Source organism: Anopheles marshallii, chromosome 2, assembly GCF_943734725.1.
Source record: "Anopheles marshallii chromosome 2, idAnoMarsDA_429_01, whole genome shotgun sequence".
NCBI lineage: Eukaryota > Metazoa > Arthropoda > Insecta > Diptera > Culicidae > Anopheles > Anopheles marshallii.
This window is the reverse complement of record NC_071326.1, coordinates 4,746,326-4,774,194: the sequence shown is the minus strand read 5'-3', so window position 1 is coordinate 4,774,194 and position 27,869 is coordinate 4,746,326. Positions and strand designations below refer to the sequence as shown.

Here is a 27,869-nt window from a genome sequence, read left to right as displayed (position 1 = left end):
TGCAGCAGAGGACACTGAATATCCTCGCCCTGAAATTGTATGTTTCATAAACAATCCGGAATGCTATTGGCAGGAGTGTGTTTCATTTACGGACATGGGGTTGTGATAGAAGAATTGATAAGGAACTGATTTCCCGCTGTTCCAAGTATGCCTGTCTGTTCGCTCGTAGACCTCCCTGCTCTCGTTGAAATAATGGTGGCTTTCAGGTGACATCCAGGACGGTGCCGAGCAATGCGCGCCAGATTTTTTTTCTCACACCAATCCTGTTGCATAAAGAAGTGCACTAATGAGTGCAAGGGTGTGCGCGCGCGTGTGTGCCTACAGTAAGTCCTCGATGTGCATTACTTCAAGGGGGAGACAAACGCAGTACCTGGCCCATACACTCAATGCAATGCTGCATGATATAATGCACCGCGTCGCTGGAGCGGGTTGCGGATCAGTAAAACCAGGAATTTTTCACCGAAGGATTCGCGGAAGGTTTTACATGACGGGGGTGATGGAATTGTGATGCAACGGGCTTGCAACCAACGCGGTAGAAGGGTTTGTTTGGTAGTAAGTAAGTAGTACCGGCGAGGTTGCAACCTGGAATGGGGGGGTTTAGAAAAGTATTCCCCCGTGGTGGAGCCACAGCAGCGTTACTTCATTCCACTTGACGGAAGCTAATGAGCAGAATCAGGTTCCTGCACACAAGAGCGAACACACAAAAGCAAGCAAATACACACGCAAACAAAAAGCGGACCGAGAAAAACAGCCCTTTTCAGCGGTGGACGGAAAAACAGTCAACCTTTCCGGTGAGCGGTACCGGCAGTAAATAGTGGGACGGTGAAACCAAAATAAAAAACGAAAAAAACACACGTCCAGAGCAGAAACAAAACCAACAACAGCAACACGAAAAAATGTCAACGAGCTTCCATGAGAAAGGAAACGGAAAATTCTCCATCGATATAGCAACAGCTCTTCAGCACTCCACTGCCGGGGTGGTGGGGACAGGACAAGTGCGCGACCATTGAAACGGGGGAAGCCCGGGAGGAGGAGGAGGCCAGCATAAATCGGAACGAGGCATACATCAGCGTCAAGTTCAAGGACAATTGTCAACGCTTCCATCCACCCACTGCTGTTGGGTGGTGGATGGCGATCCAATGAACAAAAAAAGAAGCGTAATACAAAAAAATCCCCGAGATATTCACCTCCGGAGTGTGTGCGCATCGGGACGGGCGCGAGTTTGTGTGGCGGGGATGGAGGGAGGGTCTCGGAAAAGTGTCTCGGATGTGGGAAAATCGGTTTACAGCTAGCCAGCCAGCCAGCCAGCCAGCTAGCCAGCCATGTGGGTCGTGTCGGTGCTGGTGTGCGTGTGCGTGCACATGCAACGTGTCTGCTCATCGTGCCGTCGTCGTCGCCATAGACGCGGTCGGGTCACCCATACACCCATGCCAGAGGTTTGGCCCACGGATAGGAAAACATGTGGCTGCGAAGCGATTCGTGCCGGCTTTTCCACCCCGCGCCGCTTTCTTTTGCGGCCCGAAGCGGCAACGCTCCCATCGGCTTCCGGCTCCCGGCTCCTGTGGCTCTGTTTGTTTGGGTACGAACGGTTGTTATGACGCGTTTCTCTCACTCACCCCCCTTGGTTGGCGCAACATTGTTGCTAACCGGCTCAAACCCGGCTGCGAGGAGACGGCTGCGTGAAGGATCCGTGCAAGGAGTGTCCTTGGTGTGTTTGCGTGTGGATGTGTTTGTGTGCCGCCTCACTGTGTAAGTAGGCAAAACTCTCGTCCGAGTTACTGCCACCCCTGCACACGTACACTTGCGCGCGTGTTGGTGTATGGGAAATGAGGGAAAACGGCCAAAGAAAGCGGCACAGGTTTTTCGCTCTCAGCTGTTATTCAGCTTCTCGCTGCAAATTGAAGGATGTCGCACCCACACAGGCGCGGCACCGCTCGCTCGCGCGAAATGTGCATCCGTGTGCATGTGTGCAGCGTGTCGGGGACGCATGCGATGTGGGAAGTTGTAAAATGCAAGATTGTTGCTGAGTGCAGTTCGAGTCAGTCGTGACGCTTCTCGCAAACCTGCAGGAAGTGTACGACTGGCTGTGTGTCGCCTGGTGTCCAAAATACGCGAAACGTCCTAAAATTAGCGATGACTGAGGCGAATTTGCGCTGAATTATTGTGAGTTTTAATAGCGAATTTTAGTGCTCAGAAATCCTGATCTTTTCAGAGTACTTTGTAGAAGCTGGTCTAATAAAATAGGGGAAATAAGAGACATGCCTGGGATTGTTTGTATTTCGCCCTTAATTTACCTTCTTCCTTATTTACACCCTTTGCCTGTTTTAATGATGCTCCTTCTCAGATTAGACGAGATTAAATACCTCGAAAACAAGATAAAAAAGGATCCCCCTTTCGGATGCCTCCTGCAGGTCGGTAGCAAAACTACGATGAAGAAGCACACCAATAAATAACGAACTCATAACGTGTTAGCCTCTAAATGATAGCCTAAACGTGCGGCCGTAACATAATGTCCCGTCTCGCCGTGGTGCCTTGGAATCCCAAAAGCCCGGGAAACAGCAACAAAAAAAAAAATCAGCCTGATAAATTAAAGCCTCACAGTGTTGCGAGTGTTGAGATGCGTGTGTGTGATGATCGCTTCATCCGCCGCTGCAGTGGGTTGGAAGCGATTGTTATAACATATAATTTGTGCTAATGGTTATGGGGTGGCTTTATTTATCATTACCCTAACAAATTGATAGATTTCATTGATTCACTTTTCCCTTTTCCATTCTGGTGGGATGATCGAGGCGCTGCCTGGCGCTTTGATCGATCGGCAGCACTACTTGGTAGAGGTGCGCTGTGCAACTGCTCGTCCGGTCCATAACTCAACCCATTGCGAAGCTGCGAAACTCGGCAAAGGAAGTTGTAGCTTTTGATGCTGTTGCTGCTCTGTTTGACCCTGGCACTGGCGTTTTCCAAAGCCGCGAGCAAACATAAGCATACAAACAAACGCTCAACCATGTGGCCGCCACCCCCTTGTTCCCTCCCTGCCGACCATCCCGCAGCGCAACCCACCGACTTGTTCATACAAAGCGAACCGCGCGTGCGGCCAAATGCCGCAACTGTTGAATGCATGTCGTAAAATAAAAATTTATGATTGTAATTATCATCTCTTCTCTCGCCCCCTTTTACGGGGTGTCGAGCCACTCCGGTGGTAAACAAAGCGGTTCGGCAAGGGGTAAAAGATCTTCGCGCGCAGCCTGCATCACCATCTCACTCTCTTGCGGGGTGCTTTTGCAAACCCGGGAGTTAAGACAAAAGGTAAAGGAAATCAGTTCAGCTTCTCCTTTTCGCGGTTTGTAGCACAATGATAATACGTTTGCACTGCCATTGCGTCTTCTCCTGCTGGCCAATTTCTCCTCCCACACCCTCCTGGGTTCCCCAAACCAGTGCCTAGTCGCACTGTCTGTGGTGGATTTATTACACCGGTGGCCGATTGCAAGTAAGTTGCAGCACTTTGGCTGCGGTGCGTTATGCCGCGCGAACCCGTGTAGGTGTTGCCGTATCTCTTTACCTGTGTGCATCCTTCGGAGCTGGCATGATTTCGCATCTTTTAGCCGAATGGCGTCAGGGCTTTGGGGCAACACTTATGAAGTTGAAGCTTATCTGGTTGTCCGATTGTGTGCAGCTCTTTAGATATAATTTGTGGCATGCTTTATCGCGGTACGACAATGTTTCGACTGCAGCACGCGCCCGTTGACGGGTTTGATGATCGCAAACAAAAGATATTGCTCCATTTTTTGTCGGCACTGGCTGATTGCACGGCATTTTCGATGCTCCGTTACTAAGTGCAGTTTGATTGTCCATGCTCTGAGGATTTCAATTAGACAAGTCTTTGAATGATTCTATAGCTAAAAGAAAGTATTGATGAAATAGTAGAATGTTTGATATCTTCGCGATTCAAACTGTAGTTGCCTCAAAGGGCCTGGAAAAAAGACGGTGGAGATTTTTTGCACAATTCCCTTAACGAATTTAAAAATAGCTGCAACTTCTTTTTATGACTTTTGGTGGTAAAAAACAAAAAACTTAAACAAAACACCGAATCGAAGCGAAACTACGACCTGCATCGTTCGACTGATCATTACGTTGGCGGTGTTCCTGAACTGATCATTATGATCGCAATCGCGGGTTGATATGGGCATAGCATCGTTTGCCGACCAAATGGGTAGCAAAGTGGCTACCTTCCATTCGGTCATCAGTCACCGCGTGTATCGGAGCTCTGCAGCTCTTTAGGTGGCATCCCCCCTCGGGACGGTTAGATCAGGAACCGGAGCGGACCGCGAGAGTGGTGGACCATCAAATCGAGCAAATCGAGATGGATAATTTTCGATTATTACCGGGTACCGAGGCAAACGAAGGAAATGATATTGTTTTCTCGTGCGGCGTTGTACGACTGACTGGTGTTTTGTTAGCTTGTTTTTGTGCCGTGTTTATTCGCTGGGCTTTTGTTTTGCCTGCTCAAGAATTGGAAGAAATCAGCAGGTTCGGGGGACGCCATTCGTCAGCGTCGGCGAAGGGGACGGGCGGCCGAGGCGTTGGGGGCTTCACATGCTGCAATTCTTGCATCTTTCCGCTATATCAACTGGTAATTGCATGGTATGAACAGCCCCATCACACACCGGGCAGTGGAAGACGAACGTGTACACCAACTTCCAAATGTCTGCCGCTCACAGGCATTTCGCGCAGGCATTAATCGTCCGGGAGATCGGAAAGATCGGGACACACGGACGGGGGAGACATGATTGCTTCACGCCACACGGACGGTCGCAGACGGTCCCTGGACGTATCGGAATGCAGGTTCTGGGCGTGGCACACCCGGGGAAAGCTGATAACTTTATGATGTGTCGAAGATGAGAAAATCATGACTGTTGTATTTTTATGTGTTTTTAAATAATACAATTGACGTTATGTTAACGGCGGTTTGGCTGCCGTCGGTAAGCCCGGCGACGGCGATGGTGGCGGTGTACAATTTTTCCTTAAACGAACGCTGCTCGAAGGGATGCGGTTTGCGGCTTGCACGATATTGTTCGGTGTGTTGCTGTTGCTGGTTGATGCTTTACTTTTCAGGGGTTTTGTTTTATGCTTTGTTGAGCATTGAACACTATTAACTCTGTTACTTGTGCGCTGATGAATAGTTGGGTCAAGCGTCGCCAGGTCGTTTTTTGGACCTGGCAGCATGTATCGTTATGGCAAGTTCTTAGATTCTTTCCAACTGTTCGGTGAAACAGTGTTTCTTGTGCTACAAAAAAGAAACCTAAATATCTAGTACAGTGCATTTGCTGGAGCATGCGATCCCCTGCACTGCACTAACTAGCTCAGTGCTGCATCTGCACTGACCCAGTCGGAATGCCTTCGCAATGCAGCTCGGAAAGTGTGATTTGCCACCCGAGCGAGCTTCTTTATAAATAGGAAGTCATTTCAATTCATTGATTGAATGGGTGAGTGACGTGAAATAATTGCATTCATTGCAGCTCTCGCAAGCACGCCGGATGGACGTTGGGAGGGAGGGTACGGTGTTTGCGGCCGGGCATCTGCAACAGGAACACAGTACCAGAGCTATACCGTGGGCTGATTTGAATCTGTACGTTACGGCCCACCAGGGTGCACGGTGCTATAGCTCAATGTCATCACAAGTTGCGTGAACAGCACCAAATTGCACTCGTGAGCTGATTCTGAAAATACGCATTTTTCGACGCAATGACGATATAATCAGGTGTGTGTGAGTCGGCGATTTGACGTTGCTGCGCCGCATCGCACCGTTTGTTTTGTAGCCAATTGCCCAGCCGATACTAGAGGTGAACGCAATCGTATCAAAAGTCGTGCTCAACCTCGCATCATGCCACGTCAATACGATTGCCAAAAACGCGTGTCGATGGTAAGGAAGGTATTGTGCATAGCCTTTCTTAAATCGTTTCTTGCAGTAGACGAGCGTCTACGAGGGGATGTATGGGAGAAATTGGTTTGAAGAAAGTTGAATACCTCAATTGCTGAGAACGCTCCATTGCTCCAGTTTGCTATTTTTGAAGTTTATCGTGTCGTTTTCCTGGATCTGCACAGCCTTTAATGCTTGTCTGAAGATACACCTGTCTATGGTGGGCTTGGAGTAGAGCATTCCATCAACAATTGCAATCAGATTATTCTTTGAGCATTATCTCACAAAAAAATCGTTTCTAACTACGCAATGCCCAACTCATTTGTCCGATATCGGAAAGGTAACGCGCTGTGACGGTAACGGAAGCGGAAGAAAATGATCGATTCGCCGTGCATAACAGCGATGCACATCGGCACTGTTTTGGGAAGAAACGTAGCGATAAAAGGATGCGAAAACAATACTAACCCGAGACAAAAACACGAGCGGTGGATCTGCCGGTGAGCTTGATTGGCAGGGGCGCCGGAATGAGCAACGGGAACGAGTTCCCAACATCATTATCATCATTACCGAAGTGATCGCGTCATTTATGATCTGCTAAAGTTATGACCATGGGGTGCAGAGGCAGATAAAAGAGAAAAGAAATACCGGTGGTTTGGGCGTAGCCGTGCTCCCGAACGACCTCGAGAAATGCATAAATTGGACGACGGTCCAAACTCACGAGCAGATCACTCGGGGCCATCTCACGGTGTGCCGATACCGGTGCGGCTGGCTGGAAAACATGGCATCTTCCCGAAACGGTGGAGCCGGGTGAAAGGGAAAGCGGCGCAAGGCTGCGAAGAAGATAATGAAGCTGAACACAGGCCGCGTGAGGGTTGCGATGTCCCGAAAAGGGGGGGAGGGACAGGTATTGCAACTAAGGAAACAATTCTGAAGATTGATCGTGTGACGAACTCGGGCAAGCAAAAAAAGTCGAGCGAGCGAGAAGCGGCGAAGGTACCACTTGGGGCCACTCTCGGTGCATCGTCTCGTCGCCTTCCCTGTCGTCGTGGGGGTGAGTTGCAGGGGGTGCAAGGGTGAGGAAAACCATTTGGATGGTGGCTGGAGGAGGACCGTTTCAAATCGCCACAAATCGATCAACGACTGTCGAAGGTTCGTCGCCTGTTGGAAGTACGGGATGGGGATGGAAGGGGGGGAGGGGGGGGACCTACTGCGACTGGAGGATACTACCATTGTCTCACCTACCAGACGGGTGGTTCTGGGTTGGCCAAGCCCCGAAGCCGATCTGTTGGCACCGATACAGCATCATCATAGGCGCACACGGTGCTTGACGGTGTTGAGGCAACAGGCAGCTTCTTTAAAAATTGATTTCAACCGCGAATTGAAGGTGCTGTGGAGCCGGCGAAGCATAAACAAAGCCTTCGCCAAGGGATCCAATAAAATCGACAAATGAACGATCTTTCGCCCGCAACCGGCGGAGCCGACGGAGCGAAGGTTGTTCGCCGCCAGAGTCACGGGCGCTGATCATGATGCACTGTGTATACTCAACCATAATCATCTTCGTCATCGTTCGCCACAGGAACGGGACGTCCTTTCCCCAGGGAGAAGTCCTCACAGCAGTGCTGGGCATACGGGGTACTAATGCAGAATCAATCAACGGTGGGGTTCGCTGTGCGCCGGAAGAGGGATCGAGCGTCTCGAGTGGCCGATCGCGCTCGATAGTGAGCTAGAGAGCTCGCTACGTCTCGCCCAGTCGGCCGGTCTATTGAGCCGTTGCCGATGCATTGTGTGAATTATATAATTAATTTTCCTTCTCCACTCGCCGGTTCAATGGAGCCCGGGGTGTGGGTAGCCCGGCCCGGTGTGATCCGGCGGCACCGAAACCTTTATTACCGAGCGTCAATGAGCGTGTGTGAAAGCCCACTGTGCAGCACGATTGTGGGGCGCAACTGTCCCGAGGGCGAGGACGGCAGTGCGCTGCGCTGCGATGATCGCGCAAGGACCTCCTACCAGGGCGTGTGAGGTCTGTTTGTGCTAATCTGTCGGTCGAATATTTGCCACAATAGTCGGTAGCAGCCGTGACGAATCGGCGCCTGATGGGCCGGCTTTCGGTTGTCTCTTCTGGCGAATAATGTTTCGCTTCGTCATTCTCGATGGCGGCTTTTCGCATGCGGTCGAGATCAAACGGTTCGTTGCAACATCTTCACCAAGGGATGCGTTTCGTGCTTGAAGGTGACCCATTTTTTTGGAGGCCCTGTGTTTTCGCATCTGCATTGATTTTTTTTGCTGGTTCCCCCATCTAAATATCGAGCTGTTCTTGATTAATATTTTTGATAAATCGTGTGGACTGCAAGGTGCATGCATTCTTTTGTGAGGATAATTCAAATAGAACAACTGACAAGTTTCTCACGTTGCATTCACAAATGTTCGATATAATAAAGATTATTTTTCGTTTGCAATCACATGGTTGAACGTACCATTACAAGGTCCCTCCATGGTCTAAGGAATGTATTTCAAATCCTTCAGCATTAAGTGCTGGATAATTTAAGTATTTAAATTTCCGTTTTGTATTGTATTTTTCTCTAAAACTGGCTTATTGAAGTTTCAGTAGAACCTTTTATTTATCACAAAATTATGTTTTGAATTCCCTACCATTACTTCCATTTGCCGTGTCTGCTTAGCTCTGTTGTTCACGACCGTGCCGGAAAGGGATATCAACCCCATTGCATAAATTATGTATGAATTTTATTGATTGACTTTAAATCGTTTAGTTGCGTGGTCGTGTGTGGTAGTGGTCGCCCCAAAGTACAAACCATCCAAACGGTGGTGCAGCGACAAATGCCATACAAACTCAACGAACTTACCGCACCACGGCGAGTGCGATCGCTAATGGAAAAAGCAAAATCAAATAAAAAGGAATCCCTCTAATTTCTTCCTACTGTGTTCTGCCTAACGGTGGACCGGAGAGGTCAGTTGGGTGAAAATGGAATGGAGGCATAGGTGCTTGGAAAAAAGGGAAAACAAAAATAAAGGAAAATGTTCATGAGGTAAACTGGAGAAACAAAAGCAAAACCCCCGTAAAACCGTTGCGCGTGTAGTGGCAACAGGCGGACCAGGACAGCCAACCTGCCATCTCGTGTTCATCCGTACCCGGGAGCTTTGGCGAATGGATAGGATTAAGTGTTGCAGAGTTTGTGTGCAGGTCGGATTCGTAAAATTGATCTACATAGAAGTAGCTGCCTGTTGCTGCCGTATCGAAGCCAGCTGACGTTGCTATCTGTAAGCTGTCGGCCCGTTAAACGCTCGTGTACCGTTTGCGATGCATTAATTAACGTACAGACACGGGAGCCCTGAACCAGTGTGTGCCGACCGACGGGAGGGGTTGGCAGACAGAGCGGGGTGGAAAATCATTGACATTGGTAAATTTGCATACCGTCGGTGATAAAAGATGATAAAGCGTTGTGGGGAGTACAGCATTTCCGATAAGCGTTTAACATCGTTTTAATTAGTCACAGAACTTGCTCAGTGCTTGGGCCGAATGTTGGATCAATTACCGGCGAGTCTGCAAAAAGTCGCCCATATTTGACAACTCGTTGCTGGAAGACGCATTGAGAGTTCCACGCTGATAAAGCGACTTAATCGAGCCCCATCATTGTCTTGTTTGTGTATACATGTGTGTGTGTGTGTGCCATGTGTAGATGCAACGGTGGGTGGCATTGGATTCCGAACCCGGCATTGTGACTGGCGCTGCACACTAATCTTATCGCTTGATACGGGCGCCCTCTATTCTAGTCCACTCGCACCCCCGGCAACCATTTTCGATTTTGCCAACAGTCTGCAACCTTAAACGCACTACTCGCTTCCGTAAGCGCATCGTTTTGTTTGCCGCCACCGTGTTACATTGTGTTACAGCCCCAGCCGTAGCACGGCAAGCGAACGGACGAATGTCATTTAGTCTTGTCGTGGACGGAGTTTTTCGGTTTACAGTGTGGTCTCTGACGTTACTCCAGGTCCTCCCGGTTGGCAATTGTGTTATCAGCTGGCGATTTTTGCCTGCATTTCATGCTGCGAGTGACCTCGACAAGGGATTTGCTATGTAAACATAACGTACGTGTATGGCTCGTGTCTGGTATAGGTTGCTCCGGGGGAACCGCGATTGTGTTTATGGTGCACGCTTTAGAGCGAGTGTGTGCGTGCTGGTTGACTTGTCCATGACTAGCTTAGTGTATCAAAAGAAATCACCCACCCCACTATCTTAAGGGTGTAGTGGAAATCTAAATGCGGAAGCATTTACCGACAGTGAGGCAGGGTTTTTGATGGACTTAAAATTTAATTCCATCAGTAAAATGTATCTAAATTCTGTATTAAAAAAACGAATATTTTTCGAAGATATACTTTTCTGCTTGTGCTGCAAATCTTTTCTGCTGCTTTCCTGTTGTTGTTTTTTTATGTCCTATCAACACTCGGAGTTTATTTCCGCGAGCGGATTCGCTGCACACTAAAGAGCACGCAGAATAACGATAAGTGACAGTTGAATGTTCAGCTGTTCGCTGCTTCGCCTCGCTTGGGCCGTCCCTCTCGATACGCTCGATACGCTAAACAAGTCGACTAGAGGCAGAGTTTGGCTGGCGTAACATGCGAACCAGTGCCAGACAACGACAACGGCGACGACGACCGCCAACCGTTCCAGGAGTGACAAGTCACTTGCGTTCCGCTTCTAATTAAGCGAGGCCCACCGCGTAGAGACGGGTGGGTATGCGTTTGCTTGCCGTTTGCCGTTACCATCCTGGCACGATGCAGCAAGGTACCGTACCCAGCACCCACCCACGACAAAATCCCGGGGGCCAGTGAGCCAACTCGGCAATGATTACCCAGCCCCGACCGAACCACCGCGAGGGGAATGATTTTATCGATGGAAACAGTTTCAATAATCGACTTTAAATTGTCGTTTTCTTGCCGCGGATCGATGTGTTTGTATACCCTTTTCGGGGGGTTTCGCTTCATTTAATATGTGCACCCTGTGTGCGGTTGTCGTTAAGTAACACGTTTTTGACAGTAAAAGCGAACGCACGGAAGCCAAAACAGTGTTGCGGGGAGAGTTAAAATTGGGTTAGCTCCATGTGGTGGCGGAGCGTCGGGCTATCTGGAGCTGTAGCTGAAAAAGCAAATCAAGTTACACCGCATGGAACGGACGTGCTGTTATCGTTGAATCATAGGCTCCCTGAGCGGAGGGGACAAATTTTGCGAATGTTGTGTGATACGAGATCACAAAAAGTTTGCATGACACACGCTAATAAAGGCCATCACGAGCCATGTTCGCGAGAGACTTTTTCGCGATTTGATATCTGTGCGTGGAAATGAACGAGAATGTTGGAATAATTATGCATGAGAGGAGATGCAACAAGTAGAAATTTGGAAAAATTGTTTTTTCACGCCAGAACTCTACTCCCATAAATAGTATTTTGATATTATTTACAATGAAACCTCACCAACACCACTCTGTTTAGAGGCATCGTAATGGTTATTAAATTGTATCGCTTAGAATCTAGTATCAGTAAGCAAGAATTAAAGTGCTTCCCGCCCAGGATACAATGTTGTAATGGCGGTCCCTTCCGAAAAGTTTCTGACATCTCGTGGGAACCGCCTCATATTGGAAAAACTTCACCCCGGTCGGTCTCCAGGAATTCTCCTGTGCGTGCATGTTTCTGGGCGATTGACCACTCCGGAACAATGTGCAAAATGTTTTAAATGCTTTAAAGTTTATAGAAAATTTAACATCTTCACCCTCAGTACAAGAGTTGTAACTCTCCTTCCGAAAGCCTTTGGGGGAACTCTGCGAAAGGATGTTGTCCTATGATTATGCTGTCAAGGAGAAACGCAAAACACAAGCCGAGCCTGAAGTCGGCAACAAAAGCTGGGGAGGGAGCAATGGCGTATCCTACATTTGCACCTCAATAGCGAGCGCAATTTAGTTAAATTAAGCGTATTCCTCTGGGAAGAAGCGTGGTGGAGTCGCCGGGGAAGGGTTGTAATGCATTGTCCGCACGGGTACGTAAAACCCGATGGTTTGAATTGTAACAATCGTTGACCTAGGTCGGTGATGTGGCTATTGTTTTTGGTCCGCTCCTTGTACGCCACCCACCGGTACGCTGCGGTCCGTGGAATACGTCTCCATCCATTCTGAAGGTGGCCAGCACGGTCACGGGCAGAACTGTTTTGTGGCGATGTATGTTGCAACTTTTCAACCGAACGAACCCCCATCTACTCGACCGATGACTGACAAAAAACCGCATCCGCTCACATTGTTTCTGCGTCGGATTTGAGTGCAAAGTTCTGGCCCCAAATTGCAGTGTCCTGGATGAATTCGCGATCGCGATAGCGGGGCAGAGCAGTGAAAAGTGCTTGGGCACGTTTGCTGAGCTATTTCACCAATATATCCGAGTGACCCGCGGACGCTCACCGAAACAGGGGGGTTTTGGTACGTTTGGATTCAGCTCTGGTATCAGCTGTCGATGGAGTGTCGAAGGACCGTGATGTCCGTGTGTGTGCTTTTGGGGGTTGTTTTTTTTTTATTCTCGCGCCTCTTTGGAATGTGCATGGCATGTCACCACAACTGTCGACACAGATTCGTTCTACTGGAAGTGCATCGCGGCCGAGAGTGTATGCGAGTGGAGCAGAGTGTATTTACGCGAATGCGCCTAAGCTCACAGGAAGGAAGTGGTCGCGTGCGGTGTTCATCCCGAAACACAAAAAGCGGGCTCGGGTTTGAAAACTTTACTTCATGTATTCACCACAGCCAGATTGGCAGGGTTGGCAAGGCGGGGCTGGACGAAATACACAGGGCGAGTCATCAGTAACGAGGTGTGAGTCTGGATTGCGTTCTAATGTGGGGCTTCCGCTGTCTGGAGAAAGGGGTTGAAGTTGTCGAGGGAACGGTCGAGAAGAATAGCCGCTGTGAAAATTGGATTCGGAGCGGATGTTGACTGTTTGTGTGTTTGTCCATCCGCGGATAGTTGGAGAAAATATGCTCATCCATCCGTAGCCAGATACAGCGGGACTCGCAACACTACGCGCTGGATGTCCACAAGCAGAAGTATCGTTGCATACACGCGAAGGCACCATGTTCCGGAGCCTTTCAGAAGGCTATTCAATTTCCCATTAAAGTCTTGTGCCGTCAATGTCGTCCTCGTGCGCAATCAGATGTGGAGCTTTATTTGTTAGCACGCATCAGACTTAAAGGTTGTGACTCTGGAATGCTTACGACACTTACACGGGAGGCTTGGTTCCCGGCCGTATGAGTGTGTGGTGCTCATACATGTTGGTGATACCCGCTTAGACGTTCATAAAGACAGACATCTCTATCGCTGAATGCTCTTTGTCCGATTCCTTGATGTGATGTTTTCTTTTTCCTTCAAACTGCCAAAGATATCTCAAATAATGTATAAAAAAGGGTAATAAAACACCCAAACGCACACTCGTCAGTAACGCGAACCAGTGACACCCAACTAACCGAAAGAGGTACCGCGACTACTTTCCCAGCCATAAATCATCCACTTCAACCAGATTCGTGCCACCCCAGTGACACACGGACACACGTCTGGTGGCGATGTCTCGTCTCGTTTTATATGCCGCGCGGCGTGTTGCGGGGTGCGACAGACGCCGGGAAGGTAAATTAATTTACACTTGCATACAACGATGCACAAGTGGATGCACTTCGGGTCCCCATCCCATCCCGTGGTGTGGTGTTGCATCGCCTATCCTTCGCTTGCCAATGACGGTGATGCTGACGAACGTTGTCTGTCCGACCGGTCCGACGTAGATGACTAGTGACCGGCGTACGATACGATAAGCAGAGTGCTAGAATCATCATCATTGCACTGATCGACCACCACCACCACCCTGACAGATCACCCTCTTCCCTACTCTGCCCCTGGTCCATCAACGTAGTTGAGTTTCAAACTGCGCCTTGCACTTTTCGATTGCAAGAAAATGTGAATAAAATTAGAAATCGAACCCACACCCTGGCTTGGGGTGGTTTAAAAAAATGTGATTCGGGCTATTGATGGTATTGGTGTGCGAGAGAAAAGTGTGGAGAAGTATTGGTAAGTGCTTGCAACCTGAAGTGCAGTTGGGGCAGGTGGGGACAAAAACCAAACGGGAGGACGAAGTGTCGATGCAAAGCTTCCAACTGCAGGTTCTATAGCTGTGTGTCTGTTTGTTTTGTTTTGTAACGGGAAAGGCCGGAAGAGTGTTGTGGGTGGCTGTTAAAGCAAAACAAGCCACCTCTCGCCACCACCCCAACCGCTCCCCAGCGAAGTTCCTCTTCCGCAAATGCAACAAAAGACGTTCCTTCTCCAACATTCCAAGATCACTCGTGTGCCACTGTCGGGAAGTGTGACGCGTAGACCAAGATGGTTGGTTTAGTGCAATCTGTACCCGGCACACTTCAATTCTCCCTGTACATCTTCACCCTCCCCCCATTGCCGTGGAAGGAAGGCACATTTCACGCCGTGCCCTGTGTAATGTCACAGTCGATCAGTCGGGCGGGTGAAACCGATTGAATCATAAATTGCACTTACGGAAGCACTTGCCCGACCCGATATGTGCCGCATTTTATTTTGTCCTCCCCCCCCCCCCCCTCCCCACCCTGTAGCCACCCAACTTCCTTTCCACCCTTTCCCTCTGGTGCATCCATCATTCGAGCGTACGAGAAGTGATGCAATCAACCGGACTTGGTGCTGGAGCGGGAGAGCGACGAACGAGAGCCACAGCGCGAGAGTGTACTGCGCGTGGAAAGCAAGTGCAGTACTGGTCCAAATGGCGCGTGCACCAACACCAACGCCCGGTCTCGCACAGTCTGGCGCAAAAAAGGCGTAAATTGTGCGGCGCGTGTATGATTCTTGGCGTGGTTGCAACGCCAAGAAACGCCGGAAGTGTTAAGATGGGGGAGGGGGGGAGGAGGGCATGTGACTAGCTAATTTCTCACCCCACAATCTAAGCAGCGTGACAGCTTCTTCTAGCCGTGAAATTCACGGCTCCTGGAATGCGCCAGATGAATGTTTAGACAATTGTTTGCCCCTTCCTTTTCTATTTCACCAAGCGTGGATCAACGTGAGACTTTGTGCAACCGTGCGCTGAAGGTCAATCAAAGAAAGGGGGGGGTGGGGGGGGGGGGGGGTGGGCGAACCCGCATTCCCTATCGCCAACGACGGGGTGCTGTCGGGGCGGCGGCGACGGTCGCCGACAAAATCCTATTGATAGAAGAAAGCACTTGCGTAATTGTTGAACGTAGAACCAGAATGGGTGCCCATGCGATGGGAAGTGGTTTGCTCGAGTTCTGCCTTTGGGTGGAAACAAAAAAAACTGCAGCCACGGAACGCTTTCGGCATTGGGTTACACCAGCATTGCACGTCGGCGGAATCGATGTCGCGCGGCACCAACATTGTGATGTGGCCGCGACTTGAGGAAGATAAAATGTATAGCTGGTTGGCGCGTGCTGCCTTCGTGATCGCGCCTCACCTTCCGCTTTGCGCGCTGGCCGATGGTGGATGAGTGGTCCCCCGGGGTGGGTGGTGGAGGTCCCTCGGTCGCGGTGGTAGAGATGGGGTGGATCTGAAGGTCTCACCGGGCCGGCCGCGGGTTCGGTAGAAGAAAGTGACGCGAATGTGCCAACCGATGAAACCGAACCGAATCCTCCTTCTTGTCGTGTCCCACCCCTGACCACCTGGGTGGGGAGGAGTGAGAGGCGGGTGACAAGTAAAGACCTGATAAGATGTTGCCTTGCACACACAGACTGACCCGTCCCCGGCACAAGGGTTGCAAGTGCAAGCAACGCTGCTGGTCTTTGTCGTCTTTTTCGCAAACAGCAACATACTGGAGTGTGTTGCGTGTAGTGATGTTAGGTACCACACGACCGCGCTCGCGCTGGTGCCGGGTGCTGGTATTGGTCAGCTAATGGTGCGAAGCTGGTTGGAAGCGCTGTAAAAGGTAATCGTACCGAGGCGAGTGTGTGACTAAATATAGAGCACTTCCTGAGTTTACGCCAAGCGTCGGGGAAAAATGAGCGGAACTGTCACACAGTGGGTTCGACCTGCGAGGGCCCTTTGGTCAAAACATCGCCACCGACATACGGTCACGTGCGTCGATCCATCGGCAAAGGGTGGACCGTGGTATCGCTCGTATCGTCCCGTTTATAAATGGCTAAGTTTCTGTTTTTTTCTGCATCCATGGTTTAACCAATTTCGGGCCGGTGAATGACTCGCGACGATTGTGCCCGTACGGCGATGATGAAAAGTAAATAACATTCTTTGAGTAAATAGTTGCAACCTGAAGCTAGTGCCAATTGCATGCTCGCCTCGCACTCGCCCCGGCTCCCAGTTCGCTCTGTGTGCGCTGGTGTATTTGTGTGGTGCATGTAAAAAGGGTAAATGTAAAAATAAAGTTCCTTAAGCAGTATTGAACGCCGATGAGTGTCTGCGGGGATGTGCGCCGAGGTGAACAATCGGTCGTGACCACAGCCGTTGTACAATGGGGAAAAAGGGGTTTGAAGGGAGTAGGGGATGGGGCCGATTTCGGTGAGCCTTGTTGTCGTTACTGTGCGACAGAAACCCAGGTTCGTTGCTGGGCGATTGTTTGTCCTTCGTTCTACGGCGTCGGATAAAGATGTCCCTTTTCTTGTTTCAATTTTTATCAACTGAATGGTTTACACTTTTATAGTATATTCACCACGTGTGCTCCTTTATCTACCCTGTAATATAATGTTTTCTTCTGTTTGTCTCACTTTCAGCTACTCATTCGTGTGTTTCACCAGAACCTGTTAATCTCCTACCTGGTAAGTAAAACCCTTTTCAAAAATAAATATTGAAATTCCACAAATATAAAACATTAGGTCTATAAGTTAGTTTGACGCCACTGGGAAGTAACGAGTCAGAACTTATGTGCCACATTTTTTGGTCGGATATCAGTTTGTTTAATAGTAACATTATATATATGCATTCTTATTGGCGTTGTTGGTTTGCTATTTATGAAGAAAACCCAGTCTGAAGTTGGTCATTTGCTCCAGGAAACTTATGGGATATATTTTAAGATAACCCTAAAGATATGCCAAGCTCAATGAGTAATTAATCGACACCGAATTGAAATGTTTACCCACGGAGAGCCTTGGATCAGAAAAGACTAATATATGACGTACTGCTTACTAGTGGGAAATGGTATCAACTGCTTATGTTACCCCGTATCACTGCTTCAGTTCATAACTGTTTGAAGAATAGAGGTTGGGTAATTTTTCCTCACTCTCCTTATACTTCAGACGCATGACTTGATACTACTCGATTGCCAGTTGTTTCGATCGACTCGGATCAATGTTCAATGAAGAATTCTGCTTTAAGGACTATTTTTTCTTGGTTCTCAAAAGACAAGAATTTGATTCTGCTCTAAAGTATGTAATTTGCCAAAAAGTTAAGAAAACTTTGTAGTTTCTCATGGACAAGCCTTCAAATAAATATGATGTTATAATTTACCCCACTAGTTCCTGCACCTTTGAAGAATAAAAAAACACCCCTGAAAACATATTTACACACCCAATAAAATAGGCATTCAAACTAGTGCGTCAACGACTCTAGTTCTATTGCTCGTTTCTATTCTTCACTCAGTACAATGTGTCCCCATTTGTGCAAATCAACAAACAGCTGCTTTTATGGGCACTGAGCTATCGAACTCAATAAATAACTCGACACAATCACCCACCGTACTCCAAACTGTCTGCGAGATCTTTAATCATGCGAGAAGCGGGTTTGCTTTCTTTGACCTTTGCGGTTGCAAGGAAAGCCTTTCCTACCATCTCGGTCCGATGCTGACCGCACGATTACTTACATTTGCCGACCTATTTGGGGATGAATTGTAACGCCCTGGAGTGGAAGAGAAGAGTAACACTGCTGTCGATATGAGCCGATTGGACAATATTGTTATTTATCGCTACATTCACCAACCGATAAAATTGTCCCAAATCGCACCGAGTACATAATTCTTACCCCTGTTGCTGTCCACAGCGCTATTGCCAAGAATGTACTGCCATGTTACCGACCGATTTGCAGTACAATTGCGACCATTGAGCGACATTTGCCGCGTGTGTACACGCCGTGTGTCGCATGCATATCCGTTTAGTGAAGGTGAAGGGTTTTCCCACCGTGCGCTTGCCCTGACAAGATACCATCCGCAAACACTGTAGCATACATGGCGTGCCGTCTGGTGGGGAAGATGGGGGGAAGGGGGGAACCCATTCGGGCGGTCTAAGTGGACACAAACAGAACGATGGCATATTTGCAAAAACGATGTTGTTGCTCGATATCCAGAAGTACAAGCGTTTACAAAGGTAAACACGAGCGTCTGCTACGGTTTTTGCGCTACGATTGTGACGCCCGTGCTCCACCGTTTTTTTTTTTCTTTTGCAATGCACACAAGGGTGTTAATCTTACCACCTAAACCCTTTTCTGCCTGGGCGCAGGGAGAGGAAGATCGCGAGAATCGAACCGGTAGCACGGTGCGAAATAGGAATGAAATGCGAGATAAAATATTGACAAACCGTCTAGCTGACCTAACGCCTAACCTAATACTCATATTTATGCAACATGAAGAAAAATTACCGCAAAGAAACCGAAGAATGCATGCGACTTTTATAAATCAGTCAATGAGGAATCCATTTTTTGAAGATGTTTCAGTACGAATATCTCTCTGGCTCGAAAAAAAACACGACAACCACGAGATGTGTTTGCGAGGGTGATTATGACAGTGTGGCTGATGGCTAATTTGCAAACAATTTACATCGGCCATACAGTTCATTACGGATCAAAATAAACAATTCCCTCCTTTTTTCGCATGTTTCCTTTTTGTTTGCTCTTGTTCGCTTTGCTCTCCGGGCGGTACTTTCGATCACACGTCAGAAACGGCATGGATAAGCGAACCCACGCGCACGTGGTTGTGGTGCCAAGAGGGTGTGAGAACCCAGGGAAGGGTAGGCGAAAAAAAAGCGAATACAAAGAAGAAGTTGGGCAAAAAACACAGCCGAACAAAATGTATCCCGAAAGGAAGGCGGCTGGAGTTGATGTAAAACTGGCCAGGGTTTGTACAAAACTTTAGCCAACCGTACAGAAAACTCCTTACCGGGCGTCATGCAGTGAACCGCGCGCGCGACCCCACGTTTTTATGTGTGTGTATTGGTGGGGGGACGGAGGGAAATAACACCAATTCATGTCAATGTCACTGTCACTCAACCCCAACATGCGACTGCATCATGCGCGCGCGAGGTCCCCGCGCGTCGTTTGGGGATGATGCGTTCATGTGTATGTGTATGTGTGTGCAGTGCAATGATCAACTGATGCATAGACGGGGGTGGGGGGATTGGGTGGAAGGAGCGCCGGTACTTGATTTTCAGGAATCAATATTCCTCGCTGTCTGTCAACCCCGCTTCCTGGTACGATTTAATAAATAAAGCAAAACTCCCGGGTGAGAAAATGAGTGAAACAGGCACAAGCACAAACGAAAAACAAAAAAACCAACCGTCCCAATTGCAATAACAATAAAATAAAATAAATCCTGCTTCAACCATTTTGATTTTTCTGATTTTTCTACATTGTAACCGAACCCGCTTGTGGGGTGGGTAATCGTTCAGAAGGGGGAGGGAGGTTTTTTTTACGAGTTGGCCAGCCAGGAATGGAGAAGTGGAAACAAGTTCATTTTCTTTAGTCTTTTAAAAATGGATGCATCCACTTTTTGTTCGACTGTATAACCCGTTCTGCCCTCAGCATACAAGAAGGTCAATTCTTGTTTCCGGATGGGCGAGAAATTGCAATTGATCGGTGCTGTTACTGTGACCGCGCTAGTGCTGGGATAAGTGCGGAAGGGGACGAATTGAAGATGCATTTTCCAGCCTTTTAGTATCGGGACTTTCTTATGGAATGGACAGGTTTTTTTCGTTGGTGTGTGATGATTAAATGCAACATTTTGTAGCACAGTGTGGATAGTGTTAAATGCGCGATCGACACCACCGCTTCCCGTGCGAAAAACGTGTTCGAGAGGAACATTTTCGTTTCGCTCGATCATTGTCAACTCCATTACACCAGACCGGTATGAAGATCGTTCTCTATCGGGAAAGATCTCCGGGACGTGTTTAAGCGAACCCGTAGCTACTCGTACTCGAGCATCATCCCCTCCCACAGCTGATGCTTCCCGGATAGATGATTGATGTGGGGAGATGAAGGAAAGCTGCAATATTGCCATTTGCTAGTTGCGTTTGATTGATTTTCCTTTGCACCTACACGCCCGAAGTCCAGAACCGGCTTGGTTCTTGTGGGGATGCGTGTGAGCCTTTGCTTTGAAATGGAATTTCACGCGTTCACGCGTGTCCGGACCAAACCCCCCCCCAATTGTGTTCTGCTGTTATGCGGGCAGAATTGTCCACAAGACATTAATGCACGCGGGAGAAATGAGCTGAGACGTGGAATGTGGATCCCCTGCCTCGACCTGACCATGGACGGAAGGCCTGACCACTTGCGTACTCAGGGAAGGCCTGCTGTCTCCAGAAATTAACTGCATGGCGTTGATGACACACAACCTTAACGAACCAGTTGATGCTGATGGTCTAGAGAACAAGGATAGATCCAGTTACCGAGAGTTGCAAATCCGAGGTAATGATTAGATTGTTCTGGACCGGTCACAATTTTCTCGACACAAGGCATTTTATACGTAAAAACGTTAAAACAAGTATTTTATACGTAACGTATTTTATACGTTAAAACAAGTATTTTGTGCACGACAGTTATTATGCAGTTCTTGTTGTTGTGAAAATGTTCCCGGAAAGCGAAAGAAACTGCGCTGCGTAATATCATGAAACCTAATACGCCACAGTGTACAGTGTTTGGACAAGTTAATTAAATTCCACCCAAGCGTATCAGCGGCACCGATTTCAACACGGGGAGACGGGTACCATTAACACTGCCCAGGATGAAACCAGCGTTGAGAAACTGGATCCGTTGTGCGGTGGTATGTGTGAAAGTCCTTGCTGCAGGACATGCAATGTGCGTTCCCAAAAAAACCAAACTCGAACCAGCGTAACTGAATCCACAAACTGAACCAGGGGGAAATTCCCATGCTTCTCGCCGTGCACGCTCGTCCACGTCCAACAGCGTGGATGTGTTGTTATCTTGAGTCGTAAATCTTAGCCACACACTCACGGACAGGTCCGAAACCTGGCAGCAAAATGCGGGAATTCGTAGAAGGATGTGCTCTTGCACCTTTGCGTACGACCACAGTCGGACGTCCGAATGTTCGGTGGGTCCGGGTATTTTTGGGCAGGTGTCGGAGTGGGGGCCGGCGACCCGAGTGTTGGATGCTGTGGTCGTGTTCCTTCCGTTCGAATGGCATTTAGCAGGAGAATGCAACAAGGCACAATGTTAATCACTCATCAGAAAAGACGAAACGGTTTCTGTTCCGCCCCGGTAGTTTACGGGGGCCCGTTCTGCATGGTCGGTGTCTCGGATCCCGCTGGGGACACATAAACAAGCAGACAAACAAACGGAACAAATTTCATTCTTCTTCTGCACCGGCACATCTTTACTCACGCGCGGCCCGCGTCATAAAACATGTAGTGTAAAGAAAGTTTCCCATCCCAGCTGAATGCACCTTTGGTCCAATCTTTGGCCCTGGCTGTACTGGGGTGTTTTGTGAAAAACGGGAGTGCTGGGCGAGGTCCTGGTGGAGTGTGCCGGGATGCTGAGGGATTGTGGGACCCTGCTGTTGTTTGGTGTGGAATCGGTAAAACAATTTCCTAAATGTGGTCGACACACCAACCGTTCGCACTTAACACAAGTTGTACCGTTTTTGGTTCCTCTCGGAAATTGAGCGACTCCGCTTAGACTTCCAGTGCACCGACGGAGGATTCCTTCAGGAGTGCCGCATGTGTGTGAGCGTGTCTTTAGGAAAGCAGAAAGACTATTGTTGGCTTCCCTTTTTTGACTCTACAACAAGCGAGTTGTCAAAGTATTTTATCTGCAGTACCATTCGTGGTGCATATATCAACCTTCCAAACCTGCACAGATATGATAGACGAGCCATGGAAAAATCCCCACCGGAACGTAGGGATGAGCCCAGCCAAGTTCAAGGGTGAGGACTTGGTGTGGCATCTGACTAATGCACAGCTGTCTCGAGAAAACAGACCCGAATGATGATTTGCATTCAGCTGCATCGTGCAAGATATGGGCCAGTGAGCATTTGGTTTGATGGCAGAGGACCGTGCGCCATTTAGACGAGTGGCCTAAAACGCACAATCTACCACCGCCACAACGTTCATTGCGGTCTTCGGATCAAAGACGGCGAAACTGCATGCACTCCTGATGGGGCTTCTGTTTTGGGGTTGTAAAACAAGCAACAAACAAATGTAAATACCATGCTAAACAACAAACCCTTCGAGTGGTTGGATATTTGTGCTAAATCATATCGGTATGGTACCAGGCGATAAAGCGCTGTGAAGAATCTGTGAGGTGAGGTTAGATTTCGCCTAAGAATCGCATACCTTTTGTGGCAGTTTTTAAAACAATAAAGCCCTCTCTCAAAAGCACCCTATTTTGACAGCAAAAGTTGTAATGAGAAGCTAAGACTCGATCCACCATGTTTGCACTATCAGCAACAATAAAGCGAACAATTCGCTGCATGTGTACAGTGTTCGCCCAACACCCTCCGGGGGTCCGTTACACTCGCGCGGTTGAGGAGGAGAGAGATGTACGCAAGTGTAGCAACACCACACATCGGCTAGGTGTTGTGATGCAGCGGCGCAATCAACGAGAAATTACAGGCTTCCAGGCTACCAATGCGATCGTTCCAGCTGCCGACGTCCATCCGATGGTGCAAAAGCGCTGCAAGCGTTCCGATTGTTCCGAGCTGTGTGCATCGTAGATGGTTGTGTTTTTTTTTATTTGCACTCCTCCTTTCGTAGCATAAGGTGGCCTGGGTACCTTTTAGTACCGGATCGCACTCATCGCTCGGAGCCTTTTTGTATCCCCCCCTCCTCCCCAATTGTGCCCGGTGCGGATGCACTTGTGAGCACTTAATTAAAATTATACTAATTAAGAAAGCTCGTCGTATAATTTTCACACCATAATCATTTTCGGACTACTGGTAATGAAATTAATATTTCATTCTATTTTATTATTAAGCGTTTTGCTACGTACGCTTCTGCTGCTGCTGTATTTGTTCGAGGGAAAGTGGGCATCCATCCAACCATCGTTCCATTTCAGTTCGGGTATGGTTTTTATTTATGCCCGGCTCTTATGCGACCCTTGCAGCGTTTCTCTGCTCACCACATTAGTGGAAGATTTACATACGCGCTTACACTGGCAAGATGTGTGCTACGTTTAATCTCGGAGCGGCAACAGCCCGGGGCCGGGTGGTGGCGTTGCGCCGCCGTTGATCAAGAGCAGTAGCAAACACGATCGGTCTATGGGGTCGCATGTGCAGATCGCTTTAGGTGAACAATTTATGGAGCGGCTGTTCGGCAAGACGTTCTTACTTCCGCTTCCACCTAGATGATTACCGCACGGTAGCTGAACGGGGGCCTTGCGCTCCAAAGTCGCTCAGTCACGGATGGAGACACATGAATGTTTCATTGAACTTCGGGGCGTAGTAGCGGCAGTGCCCAAACCGTGGACTGGTTTTACGTTGCCTAAACCTGACTCCAGAATGTGGGCTCCCCCACCGGTAAGTGACGAAGAAAAATGCAGCACGATTCTTCTGCATCGCGTTGGGGTCGCAACCCACACCCGACCCTGGTTCCCTGGTGAGGATCAAGCGTGCGAGGATCAGGCTTGCTATGTGTGTGTGTGTGTGTGTGGAGTACACATTGTTTGATGATTTATCTGCTGCTTCAACTGCTGCTGCTGTTCTGAATTTGGAGCGCGTAGAATCGAAGCTTAATGCTAATAAAGGCGGCAAGCTGAGAGTGGAGGGCGAAGATGCATGCGCCACGTTATGAATTATTCATCCTCACGTGATGATGTTACAGATGAACTTAGCCTTAGTACCTTTGAGAGAAAGGGAGCGAATGAGTGTGGTTTGTTTTGAACCGAAGTTTACAAGCTAAATGTCATGAGCATGTAAACTGTAGAAAGTCATCCACGTACTAGGAAGCTGCTGATGGAAAATGAAATGACTTCATTTGCTCATTCCACTGCTCCCAGGTACGCGAGTGTGTAATTATTGTTTCTTCGCTTTAATTGCAGAAACATGTACGATTGAGATTTTGTTAAAATATCCCTTTCGCCTATTTATCATCGGTACAAATTCCAGTAGGTGCTAAAAGGATAATGCCGCCATAATTAATACAGATTCCTCTGCGGAGCAATCAACGAAAGCAGCGAAGGTTTTGCGTTACCCGCAAGGTGAACCGGTGGAAAATATTGCATGGTAATAAATTTTCCACCCTTACATCACTTCCCACTCGCAACTCGCGTCCTGTATGAAAGTTAATCGGACGCGGCTACTGACTGCCGAAATATGCCTTCCTCTCCCGGGCGAAAGATGCGATAAAAAGTACTAACGGCTCAATCGAACATACTCCATGCGAAGAGGCTTGACCCTTTGTACCACACCCATCCACAAGAAGAACGCTGTGCATCCGCTCGGCATCATAAGCGGTTGAAAATGATTTATCGGTCGGTATCGCCTTCCTTTCTACATTGAAGACACAGCTCACCCCACTCGGAGGTTCTCTTACTGCTTCACCACCGTTTATTCAGCATTGTGAGTCGAGCAAGTGCATCATTGCAAAGTGCATCCTGGCCGGTGAGTTTTGCGGTTGAACAAATGCAGTTTGTTCCCAAATTAATTAGATCCGCTGCTAAACAATGTACTCCAGCAAAAACGGCCTAATGAGATCGCCCTCAGCCGCGCGAAACATTTGCCGAGATCGGGCGCGGGCGCACGCTCGCTCTACAATGGACTGCAAATTGCCACTTTTTCTGCCGGTCCGGTGCCTGGGCTGCAAAAACGAGGGGCCCCCTGTGACAGTTTACCGACACACAGCACATGTTCGGCCGGGGTCGGGATGATCATTAGTGGGAATGGATGGATAGTTGGCACACCGGTTGTCTAGCTTGTTGGTGGGTTTGGTCAGTAGTTGCTCATTTTCGACTACAATTCCGATGGTCGTTCGCGGTCAGCGCGCAAAAAAAGTGCTAATCGAACGCATCGGCCCCAAATGCATCAGCACGATTGCAAGCTTTTACGAGCTGTTGGAGCCCTCCGGCGGGCCATCAATGCGGAAGGAGTTAGACGAGCGCAGAACGGCGACAAGCGTACACGGGACAGTCAGGAGGATGCACGATGATGTTGCTTTGGTTTTGACCACGGGGAATTGGAAAGTGGCAAAACCAATTGTGCCGGTTGCATTTATGTTCTCTGCTAAATAGACCTGTGGTTCTGCAAGGATGAAACTTCGCGCCATTAGGTGTGGGTGTGGGAGAGGGCGTAGAAGGGTATATAAATACACTCAAATATGAGTGTAGGTTGCTCAGCGAACAACTGCTAGAACAATGGTAATTGACGTGAAATTGACCGTTTGACGTACGATTTGAGTTTTGTTCGAGTTGCAGTTAAAGAATTAGAAATAAGTTATTGCGCTTTTGACAAAGTAACATAATATTGACTCCACATTCCAACGATGTTTAACGCTGAACATCTGTAGTTCAATAATTGGTTGGTTTTGAAAACTTTGAAAATAATTATGCAGTAACCGGTTCCCTAGTTCAAGAACGATAATTGATAATTTTTACTGATAAAAGTGATTGCAAGGTCTTAAAATAAAATCCGGATTTGAATAACATCAAATTAAACAAAAAGTTAAGCAATTTAGCACTGACTTTAGCTTTAAAATTAAATTCATTAAAACAAAATAGATGTCAAACAGAAACACAACAAAAGAACAAATGTAGCTACTTCGTCAACCGTAGAATTTTTTTGAAACTATATTTACTTTACAGATTCATGAATTATTTAACGTCTTTTAGCATATTTAGAAGAGAATATTAGATTTTTTGCGTATTAGCTGAATGGCTCTGCTTTGCTATGCATTTCAGTATATTTTAGCAATGTTAATCAACTGTTCAAGTTCAATTTTAATAAGAAAATTTTAAGTGATACAAAATGTCAAAAGAGATAAATTCTCAGAAATAAATATTTACAAATACAAATGTATTTAACATTTACATGCGGTTAAGGTATAAACATTACATAACTTAATGTTATTTGAATTTGTTTACACGTAAAAATTGAGGATAACAAATATGAATTGTACCATAGATCAAGTATTCAATATATTAAAGTAATGTGGTCGTCATGAAAAAAAAATTATATCAGTTTTAATCTTTATCGCGATCTAATTAGTATCAGTTTAATATATTTAGCTTACTGGACAATTAGGGCTTAGTTATCGTATTTGCTGTCGCCTTTAATTCATTGCATTTACCCGTTGTCGCACAAAGATCGAATTAGGAATACCTCATTAACTTCACACACTGTAATATGCATTAAATTAAGTAATTATTTTGCTGTGATTTTTCATCCCTCAAATTTCCCATTGTGCACGGGATTGGTAACAAAGATCCAACGTGTCATTAATACCCGATAAAGCCGTCCCCAAAGTGGTAGTTAAACCTCTTGAAGCGGATTTTAAACCCACCCCGGGTCTCCGGGACAAGAGACAATCAAAACCAATAAGCAAAAATGACACAAAAAACTCCAAACACACACCGAATTTGACATGTAAAAATGGATTTAAAAAAACGTATGTACAAGTGTGTTGTTACCTTTCTTTGTGTGAATGATGTTTGGGTAACCGCCGCCTACGGCCAGCAGGGGCGTGTTACCACCGACATTGCCATCCACCTGGCCATGTCGACGGATGTTCAATTTCGATTCAGGGAATGGATTTACTTCCGGGTGGAATGTGGCGTTTGAACTACCCGGTCGTCGAATTCCTTTTTTTTCCACTCCCAAGAACGACTGGCAGTCGGAGGGAAATGAATTGTTGTTAGCACATAGCCCGAAATGGGCAGCGAAGAACGAAAAACTGGCGAATGCGATTCGGTAAAGTAAATTTACATATTCGACGATCGACGGCTGGTTTTCCCGCCACCAACCTACACGTGTGCCGTGGGTGGAGTGAAGGAAATGACCAGCACCACAGGGCTGGCCCTCATGTCCAACGCAATCGGTTGCCGGTTTCAGTTAAGGGGAGACCTGAAAGGTAGAAAGAAACGAAAGCCACCGACCGGGGACCCTCTTTTCACGGTTGTCATCGTGTGCCTGAACGATGCATTTCCGATCGGAACTGCTCGGAAAAAAAGGAGTTTGAGGTTGGGAGGTTTGGGTTTGAGCGTGAAACAAAACAGCCGTTTGATGATTTGGATTTCGCCTCGTTTCGGCCACACCGGGCAGCGGAGGTTTGTTTTCATTTGCGCGCGGCATAGACTGTCACAAATTTATGCAAAATGTATTAAAGAATGACGTTCGAGTGATGGAATCAAATCGTGCCAGCCGGCGGAAAGGCAAGATGAAGCGGAAGGACATTGCGATCGCCCCCAATGCTCGATGGTGCACATTTGTGTATTGTTTAGAACAAGTCGCCCAGTGTGATTGCTCCGGAGGAAGAACAAAACACAACGGAACCGTGGCAGCCATTTTCGGCATATCGTGTTTTGGGAAAAATTAAATCAAATAAATAATACCTTCCTCCCAGCGGGCCGTTCCGCTTGCTTTGCCGGTTTTTTGCCACGCTAAGGTTAAAAAATTAAACACTTTGTTTAGAGCTCCGTTTGCAACTTTATATGCAACCCGGGGTCTGGGAATACGTAGCACCATCAGCCAGTGGCGTATGAAATTTATGATCGCAACATTGTCAATTTTTCGTTTGCAA

General features: G+C 47.8%; 1 protein-coding gene across 1 annotated transcript in view; it reads left to right on the top strand.

Moving 5' to 3' along the window:
* LOC128719156 (uncharacterized) overlaps positions 1–27,869 on the top strand; it is a 69,447-nt gene that overhangs the window by 17,541 nt on the left and 24,037 nt on the right. The window contains exon 2 of the mRNA XM_053812778.1: positions 16,698–16,742. Coding sequence (XP_053668753.1) covers positions 16,698–16,742 — 45 coding nt within the window. The remainder of the gene's footprint in view (positions 1–16,697; positions 16,743–27,869) is intronic.